At 34.9% G+C, this 10,664-nt stretch overlaps 1 protein-coding gene across 1 annotated transcript; it reads left to right on the top strand.

Moving 5' to 3' along the window:
• Positions 1-7,741: 7,741 nt before the first annotated feature.
• Positions 7,742-9,833, top strand: LOC122731383 (olfactory receptor 4C6-like). Its single transcript, XM_043971444.1, has 2 exons — positions 7,742-8,640; positions 9,830-9,833. The coding sequence occupies exons 1-2, from the start codon at positions 7,742-7,744 to the stop codon at positions 9,831-9,833; spliced, it is 903 nt and encodes a 300-aa protein (XP_043827379.1).
• Positions 9,834-10,664: the final 831 nt, after the last annotated feature.

Below are 10,664 nucleotides of genomic sequence, written 5' to 3'. Positions count from 1 at the left end.
TTCTTCCATTTTTTTTTCTTTTGGGGGCAATTGGGTTAAGTGACTTGTCCAGGGTCATACAGCTAGTAAGTGTTAAGTTTCTGAGGCCCAATTGAACTCAGGTCCTCCTGAATCCAGGGCCGGTGCTCTATCCACTGTTCCACCTAGCTCTTCCCTGCTTCTTCCATTTTGATGTACTTCAGGTCTAGATTTTTAAAAGACAGGAAGCCTGTGAGAAGAAAAGCATCAAAGATACTTTTAAAAACTCATCTTCATGTATCATAGGAAATACACAGCTCTTTTCAAAATCTGTTTCCCCTGATTTATATACACAGAGCAAACCATAGTCACAAATCATAGAAATTTGCTACACGATCTCCACAAGTGGTAAGTGACTTGCTGTCTGTCTCTTTCTCTGTCTGTCTCTCTGTATCTTTCTATCTCTGTCTCTCTCTCTGTCTCTCTCTCACACACACATACACACACACACACACACACACAAACCCCATACTCTTCATAAGGAATATCCTCTTAGGAAGAAGAATGTACAAGTATTTCATAGGGAAATCCTTTCTATATAAAGGCCAACATCTCATAATGTCATCAAGTAAATTTTGGGACCCATCAACAAGTTCAGAACCCCTAATCTCTATTCCCTATACAACCAAAGTCCTGTCCTGCACCCCTACACACAAGAACATGCACACATATATAATTATTAAGCATATCTTCCTTTTTGGGGATTAAGGAGGAAGTAATGTTTAGTCTACCCAATGTAGGCAGTTGGTTTTCTCTTATGAAACCAGGAGCAATGGACTTCCTCTTTCGAAATATTTTTTCAAAGGGGATAAAATGATCTTATAATCAAGTATAAATATGACTGAGTAGTTTTCTCAAGATGATGTTTACACATGAAACAAACTGGAGAGAGACAGAGACACAGAGAGACACACAGAGAGGCAGGGAGACAAAGAGAGATTAGGATTAATTATGGAACAATGATTAATTTTTGCAAATGCTTAAATGATTCAGTCCATTGAAGAGAATACTAAGAAGAGATGAATGTATCATATTATGTTCTTTTGTTTTCTGTTGCTTAAAATGCTTATTGATGGATTTATCCCAACTAAAGTTATCTGAAGCTATAATTTAAATAACATTTCCAAAGAAACACAGCCAAAATATCTATAATCTTGCAATTCCATATATTATAGTTAATTCATCCTATGAGTTTTCAATTAAGTCAAAGTGATTTCCTTACAAAATTCTATAAATAATTTCTATATTCCCCTCAATTATACAACAGCGATGATGATGGTGGTGGTCATGATGATGATGATACAACAGCAACTACTATAGTGAAATTAGCCAGTTGCTAATTGTTTTAGATAATATTATGTGGGTGATGTTCCACGGGCAGATGAGACCCTTTGCTGTCCCCATAGAATTAGATCCCCACTGGCAAGTCTATTTAAAACCAAGCAAGCACAATTTCTGAATTCCACAGAGGCAATTCTAAAGTTTCCTTTGGTTAATGTGCTCATAACATTATTATCATTGTAAATTATGGTTACTATTATTTTCAGTAACAATAATAACATTCACTTGGAGGAGTAACAGTCATTTTGATGTGATTTTAGGAACTATATAAGAGTTACAAGATCTTTTTACACCTTTAAACTTAGTCAACACATTTTCTCTGCTTTTGTATTAGACTGAATTGAAAGAAATCATGCTAAGATTATTGTAACCTACTATTCTTAATTCTTGTTCAGATAAATGTGATGGAATTTCATAGGATTTAGGACTATAAAAGACTTTAGATATTGTCCATCTATGATACGCTTTTTTCCCTCTTATTTTATAAATGAGAATAGTTGTGTCCACAGAGATGAGTTGACCAAATTTAGAGAGGATATAAAGCACGCAGTTGGCTTTTGTTTTTAGATCTCTGATGCCAAATCCAGAAGTATTTTAATTATTTTACTGCAAAGGTAAGAAACCTTTAGGGATTGGTTTTCTGGGTGTTGTGGAAAAAAAATAACAAAAGGGAACTTTAGAATCATCCCTATGGACTTCAGTGTTTGTGGTTCCTTGGTTGCAAATAGACTTGTCAGTGGGGATCAGATTCTGCTGGGGCAGCAAGGATTTCCTCTGCCATTGGAACATCTTTAGCGTTATATTCTCCAAAACCAGTAGGGATTGATTGATGTCCCTATTATTTCATGGGTACCACTACAACTGCCTGCCTTGGTGATATAAACAACAATTAGCTAGTGGATATCATGAACTATTTTTTCTCTTACCAGTACCAACTTTACCTGATTCAGCTAATGTTCTTTCCCCACCTCACACTGAAAAAGTGATTTCACTGTCATGTTGATTAACTCACCAATCCCTGGAGACACCTCCTCAATGAGACAGCATTGCAACGATGAAACAGTATTTAATGCTATTGTCCCTGACATTGCACCTTCATCACAAGATGAACATTGTCCTAAAATGCTTATCTTTCTGGAAAGAGGCTCCTTATGAAACTAAACTATGATTTATTATAAACGCCACTGAACAGTGTCTAAATTATTTCTGAAACGCTTGAGGGAATTTTTTTCTTCCCCCTCCCCATTTCCTACTGGTGTATGATAATTCAAATCCTTCTGCAAAGTATGAGGTGGTGTTTTACCTCAGCTATTTGGGTTTCTATAGCAGCCACTTCAAGTCACACTCTTCATTTGGAACAGTGCCAGTTTTATGCAGTCCTGCAAAAGGTATGCTTGTCAGAAGAGCAAGAGGGGAAAGATATCTTCCTACTGCATCTCCTCTCAGGTAAGGAATGGAAGTTCTGGGAAATCAAGTGATTTGTCCAAACTCAAAATGATAGGAAGTAAAATAGGTTGGATTCTGACTTCAAATCCAGTGTAAAACGTAATGGTCAATATTATACAGAGAGAGGAAATTTGATCTCTAGAGAGTAACTACTGCATACTTTCTGTCAGGTTATGGTCATAGAGATATGAAAAAGAAACAGTTCGAGAGTATCTGAAAGTAGACCAATTTCTACCTGAGCACATAGCTCAGGAAGTCTCAATGCTGAACTCTTGGGTATGGAGAGTTTGATAACCAAGGCTCCAGATGATTATGAAATTGACTGGTTCCCTAAATGCAGTGACACAATCTTTCCTTCTAAGGATTTTGCTTTATTTTAGTTAGTGATAGTATCTCCCCCACAAAAAAAAAAATCATTAAAATAAAATAATACCAAAAAAAGGAATGCCACTCAATGCAAAGGTTGCATTGCAGGATTGCATTAAAACCACCATGGTCATTGGTCTTTAAATGTCTGATTGAAAATGTCCTTTATTTTTAAATGACTTTTCATAGAATCATCAATTTGGTGATAGAAATGTGCTTAGGGGGCGGCTAGGTGGTGCAGTGGATAAAGCACCGGCCCTGGATTCAGGAGTACCTGAGTTCAAATCCGGCCTCAGACACTTGACATTTACTAGCTGTGTGACCCTGGGCAAGTCACTTAATTCCCATTGCCCCGCAAAAAAAAAAAAAAAAAAAAAAAAAAAAAGAAATGTGCTTAGAGGATATCTAGTATATTCTCATACATTACAAATGAGTATGTTAAAGCCTAAAGTTGTCAAGTGGCTTTCTCCAGGTCCATGGACTTGTTTATAAGCTTGAAGACCTAGGGGAAAACTTTTTTTTATTCTAAATGCTGTATGAGTTGTAATCTACAACATTGCCTAAACAATTTTATTGGAGAATGTCAGAGACAGAAGGCAAATGAGATATTCTGTAGTTCAATCTCATGAAACATATTGGAACCTTTTAATTTTTTTCTTACTTTTTTGCAGGATAATTATATCTGTAAATGTGGGGAAGTTTGAAGATATATTTATCTAGTTCATCTAGACTAACGAATTTTTGGATAAATTGTGTCATTTCATTCTTTTGGAGAAGATAGACGATAATACAATCAGATAGGTTCTTAATTGATTGGGTAGTGGAAATCAAGACATATCATTAATTTTTCAATGTCAGCATGGGAGTAGGACTCCAGTGGGGTTCTCCAGGGGCCTGTATTTAGAACTGTTCTATTTAGCATTGTTATCATAAGTTTGATAAAGTATACACATAGTAAGTTTATCAAATTTTTTAGTTTACATACAGTTTAGAGGAACTGTTAGGATAGTTAGTAGATTACAGAATTAGGATTCAAAATTATCTAAATAGCCTAGAACATTGGACTAAGAAGAAGAAATTCAAAAGAGCTAAATGTATTGTCTTGCCTTTGGGTGATATCAAATTAAAATCAACCTTTAAAATATATCATTTTGAAGATATATGTTTAAAGAATGATTGTACATATATATGTATATGTCTATACACATACACATACAATGTATATATATATATATATATACATATATATATATTGTACATACATACATACACACATACATATTTTTGGCGAATAGTAACCATCTCTAGTGTGGGGAGAGGGAAGAAAAAAATAAAGTTACATGATAACTTTATTATATTTTTAAAAGAAAAGGCATGTTGTATATAATATGTTGGCAGTTTCATATATACTTATCATTTGTTCTTCTCTACTGTGTTATGGAAATGCTTCCTTAATTCTTAATTTCTTACATTCAGAATAAAATAAATAAAATATTAAAAAAAATAAAGGAGAGAATTTGGGATGCAAAAATTTAAAAATATTTAGTATTGATCAAAATGAATGATTTTTATGGAGAGAAAAAGAAAAAAACAAACAAAAATATATCAAGGATGGGGCATGGTTAGATTTCTAGTTTTGTGAAAAAAATATGAATTTTAATAAACAGCTCGAGATGTCAACCATATGACACAGCAACAACTATAAAAAAGCTAATGAAATCCTGGCATGTCTCAAGAGAAATGTGGCTTCCCAGAACAGGGAATTGATAGTTATGCTATTTTCTGACTTTGTCTGATCTTATCTGTAATGTTGTGTTTGACTTGACACATTATGATTTAAGGAATTCATAAATAGTAATGTAATTATAGTAGGGCAACCCAAATAGGTTGGGGTGAGGGAAAGAGAAAGACATGTTTTAGAAGAGGGGAGCTAATGAGCAAAGGAAGGAGGCTGGCAGGTATAAAAGTTAAGAAAAACTATTACAGTGCACCCAGAAGAGCATTATTATTGCGTTTTCTCCTATGGCCCAACCAATTTCTTTCTTTTTCTACCAGAAGGAAAAACAAAACAAAACAAAAACATATATGAATGAGTCAAAATAGGTTTCAAGTTAGCAGTATATTATTACATATGTATATATACATAAAAAATATAATACATAAAAATATAACATTTGAAATTGTATAGATAGATAAGACAGACAGTCATCCTATCCTCTCCTGCTACAAGTCCATACATGTGTGTATGTATATATGTGAACATATGTACATATGGATTATACATACAAACACACATGCATGTATTTGTGTGTGTGTATATAATGTATTGCAGGAGAGAATGGGAGGGCTTTTTATAGAATTTGGAATATAAGTGGTCTAGAATATTGGAAAGCTCAGAGATGGAGTTGAAGAGGGCAAAAAATCTATATATGAAGGACTACCACTGTAAAGGCTCAGATTTATGAGATGAAATGGCATGATGGTATGTTAGAAGAATAGAAAAAAGGGTATTATAAGTGAATGCTAAAGTGAATGGATGAGATTAGCAGAATGGAAAGGTATGATCAAGGCTGAGAAAGGGATTCAAATATCAAATGGAAAAAAATATATTTGATCTTAAAAGTGATTGGGAAGGAGGATAATTTCTTGTGAAACTGTTTTGGTGAATGGGAATTAGGAAGGGGGTATTTTATATGATTAGACCTGTACTTTGTGAAGATCAATTTGGCAGCAGGGTGGAGTATATAGTAAGTAGGCTGAGACTTTAAACAGGGAGATTAACTAGAAGGCTATTTTAATAGACCTTGTGAGAGGTGATGAGGTCCTTTAGGAAAGTGATGGCTATGTGAGTTTAAATAAGGAAAAGTATAACAACTTGGTTGTGAAGGTACAAAATTAGATATGGCAACTGATAAACTATGTGAGGTAATTTTGAGTGAGAGGTTAAGGAGTACAACAAGGTTGAGATCCTAGGTGACTGAGAGCATAGGGAGTGGGGGGTGGAAGCCTAGACAATAAGAGAAAAGATGAGATCAGTGGAAGGTTTCAAATAAAAAGTTAAGGAGTTTTGAAGCTATAACTGTCCTTGATTTAATATTTTGGTCTAGTCTTGTAGATTAATGAAATTTGTAGATTTATCCGTGAAAGTTATCCTTTTTACCTTACTCTTGTGGATTCAGCATCAGGTAGCCTGAGTGTGAATCCTGAGATAGGACTAGGTACCTGGGTGATCTTGGGTAAAGCCCTTGTCTCTGATCACTTCAATTCCCTCATCTCTAAAAGGATGGGACTGGCCTAGATAACTTCTAAGCTTTCTTTTGGCTCTAAATCTAGTATTTCATGCTAAAATGAAAATTTATCCTCTTCGGGTTGAGTTTAAATTACTATCATATGTAATTAAGGGGAAATCATTTGGGGTCCAGTTCCTTATGATGTCTCTACCATGGTAGTTGTCCATCTCTTACACTTTATTTTTTAAAAAATTTTTTTCTTACATCATGTCAAGCATTTTTCTCCTTCTCACTGAGTAATGTTTCTTGAGAAGACCTGCCTTCTTCCACAACTCAGCAGGGCATAATGACTAAAATTGTGCTTGGAGCCAAGATTCTTGTGTCTGAATTCTGCCTCTGGCACTTACCAGTAAGGTGAACAAAGGTAAATCACTTAATGAGAGGTCTCAGCTTCCCCATCTGAAAAATGGAAATATCAGTAGTGCTTATGCTATAGAATGATTATGAGGTTTAAATTAGGAATTGTTGGTAACACATTTTGTAAACTTTAAATATCAGTTATTATTATTATTTCTCACACTCACTGAACTTTTTTTTTCTTTTTAACCAGAAATTATTTCAGTGGATTCAAGAATCTCCTAACAAGGAAGCTTCCACTACCCATGCAGTTAATCCAGTGCTTTACATCTTCTGGACTTAAAGAGATACCTAAGTACTTAGAAGTTAACTGATTTGCCCAGGATCATATAGCTAGAAGCAAGGCATGAAAGAAGTTTTCCTCATTCCAAAATTATTATTCTATCTACTCCTTTCTTTCAGTCAACTATTAGACACCCCCCACCTCCCCCGCTTTCCATTTGACTTAAATGGCACTTACTTATTAACTATATCTACAATTTTATCTAAAATGTAAAATATGTAGTTGCAGCATAATTATATGATTTAAAACAATACCTAGGAGTTATATTAACCCATTGGATTTTAATCATTGACAAATGTTGATTGATTTCCCCCTTCCTTGAGTTTTAGACAAAAAAGTTACTTCAAGGGAATTTACTATGACCAATTACCTCTAAGATGAAAGGGAGATGAATTATATTCCTTAGCACTGAGCATCTTGTATCCCTTTGTTCACATTGTACAACATTCATCCCTAACAAAATAGTTTCATGCAGAAGAGCAATAATTGACTCAACTTTGAATAAAAAACAAAATTAAAAAAATCCTGAACTTTTTAGATCAGGTATAGACAAGATCTCATTAGAGGAGGAAATGAAGAGAAAAACAAAAAAACAACAATATTAGGGAATAATCAGGAAGTTGGCAGAGGATTAACCAAAATGGAAAATAAAAACAATGTAACTGAATTTATTCTCCTTGGTCTTACACAAAGTCCAGAGCTTCGAAAAATATTTTTTGTCATTTTTTTACTCACATATATTATCACAATTATAGGAAACATGTTCGTTGTCATAACCATGACTGTCAGCCAAACTTTGAAATCACCCATGTACTTTTTTCTAACTTCCCTATCCATCATGGAAGCTAGCTACTCTTCAGTCGTTGCTCCCAAGATGGTTGTAGATTTACTCTATGAGAAGACAACCATTTCCCTGAAAGGCTGTCTGACTCAGATCTTTGGAGGGCATTTTTTTGGTGGTGTAGGAATCATCCTCCTTGTGGTCATGGCTTATGATCGCTATGTGGCCATCAGTAAACCCCTCCACTACATGACCATCATGAATTCTCGGGTATGCTATTTTCTGGTGGCAACAGCCTGGATTGGGGGATGCATACATGCCACCATACAGCTACTCTTCATGACTCATCTTCCCTTCTGTGGCCCTAATGTTATTGATCATTTCATGTGTGATTTGTTCCCATTGCTGAAATTGGCCTGCACGGACACACAGGTCTTTGGCTTTTTGGTCACTGCTAACAGCGGAATAATGTGCCTGTCAATCTTTCTCATACTAGTTGTTTCCTATGTTGTTATCCTCTCTTCCCTGAAGGGTCGTAGTTCAGAAGGAAGGAGGAAGGCCCTTTCCACCTGCAGTTCTCACTTCACTGCAGTGGCCTTGTATTTTGTTCCCTGTATATTCTTATATGTGAGGCCTGTAGCCACTTTTCATATAGATAAAGCTTTGTCTGTATGTTTTACTGTCATTACTCCCATGTTAAACCCCTTGATCTATACCCTTAGAAACAGAGAGGTTAAAAATGCCATGAGGAAACTCTGGATCACAAATGTTACTTTGCATTTTTAATAAAATATGTCTAGCAATTATATCATTTAAATGAAGAAGAAAGAAATCAGTGCTTTAGTAGTTTTCTTCATTCATTAGTGCTTCTATGCAGTCAGTCAATTGTGTGGATAGTGACCCTATGTTTAAACTTTTTTGAGACTCCATATATGTGCACAGGCAGCTTGGAGGACATAATGGGAGGATGTATGCTTTCCCAAGAGCACTAATCCCATGCCCCTATGATAATTAATGGGGGAGGAGTTTAGGAAGCACTAATTCCGTATCCTCATGATTATTTATACCAATGAACATATTTTTGCTCTTATATATGAATTTGTTTATTCCTGTTTATAAAAGCAGCATGGACAGTTTAAAACCCACATTGGCCAGAAACAACTGCTTGTTACCTTGGTGTGCTAATAAAATATTTTTACTTTTCTTTTCCTGAGTTTGACTTATTGACCAGATTGAGATCTGAACCAATATTTCTTTTACAAACAGTTTACACACTTGTTCTTATATTCCTTTTACTAACAAAGTTCACAATCCCATCACACCTTTCCATCCTAGTTCAAGTTTTCCCATAAATATTATAGGAAGGTAAAAACTACCTAGACTTTTAACTTTCCTTCTGCTACCGAGACAGCTATTAAGTGGAATGAGTAAGATAGAGAGAAAGCCTAAGACCATATGAAATATTCTTAATATATATTCTTCTTATATAAAGAAATGAGAGATATGTGACAGCTACATTTTTGTCTAGGGCTAGACATCATTATTTCCATCGTACACAGTTCAAGTTCACTTTGGGCCTTTCTGTTTTTCTAGTTACAATCATTTCTTGATCCTTCATTCTTTATACCACATTAGTTGCCTCTGTCTCCCAAGGCTTCTCTGAATTCTTCATATTCATAATTTCTTATGGTAAAAGGGAGGTAGAAATCAGTCACGCCTCAAATTTTTATTAGGTGTTTACTATAATTTAAACACTGAGCTAGGCACTGGATCTACAAAGAACTGGAACCCTACCTTAGATGAATTAACATTCTAATGGGCTAGTCAACATGCAAACAAATTTGTACTTACACATTAGTTACCATGTAAATTGCAGGTAATCTCTAATGAAGAGAAGGCAATAGAAGAGATTAGGCCTCTAGGTGAATTTGAAATTTGCATTGAATCTTGAAGGAAGTCAGTGAAGTCAGTAAAATTGAGCCTTCTAGGCATGAGGGTCAGGAAATGAGTGACAAGAAACAGTGTATGGGTAGGAAATACTGTGTATGATTCCACATGGCTTTCCAGAATTTAAAATTCCTCCACTTTTATATTTTTTTCCTCACTTTATGCATCCACTCTACTTCTTTTTTTTTTCAATTAGCTGAGTGTCATGTGAAATATCAGAAACACTTTTATTTGTATTTCGTTAATTAATGATTTGGAGCAATCCACCTTCATCAATCAATCATAATTCATCAAGCACCTACCATGGGCCAGTCACTGGTTCATCCATGAACCTCTATTTGAGGAAAGCCTTTCTCTCCTAATGCCTCTACTGATGCCCCTACACAAATGGGCAGCCCCATCCTCCTTTTCTGCTCTCTTTTATATGTTGTCTTATTCCTAAAGGATTTAAAGCTCTTTGAGCACTGTCTTTCTTTTAGCTTGCATTTGTATTCCCAGTGTTTAGCACAGTGCCTGGCCCATAGTAAGCATTTAATGTTCTATTTTCTTTTTCTCTTCTCTTCTCTATCTAAACTAAAGCCATCTCAAATCTGTCAGCTCTCTCTTTAGTCTATCATTTATCTATCCATCTAATCTATCATCTACCACTCTATCTCTACCTCTCTATCTTCTGTATACTCTATTTCTAGCTATCTCTATCTAATTTATCATCCATCTCTTTAATTTATTATTTATCTATCCATCTAATCTGTAATCTGTCAATGTATTTACCTCCTCTGTATTTATTGATTTTCCCATCTTGTCTTTCTAGAAATCTAATATGTGGTTGTTAATA

Source organism: Dromiciops gliroides, chromosome 6 (assembly GCF_019393635.1).
Source record: "Dromiciops gliroides isolate mDroGli1 chromosome 6, mDroGli1.pri, whole genome shotgun sequence".
NCBI lineage: Eukaryota > Metazoa > Chordata > Mammalia > Microbiotheria > Microbiotheriidae > Dromiciops > Dromiciops gliroides.
Note: the sequence above shows the minus strand (reverse complement) of the source record. Positions and strands in the feature narration are given on the sequence as shown.

Excerpts from the sequence above, each read along its gene's own strand:
- LOC122731383 (XM_043971444.1), top strand. The coding sequence starts at position 7,742 with ATGGAAAATAAAAACAATGTAACTGAATTTATTCTCCTTGGTCTTACA.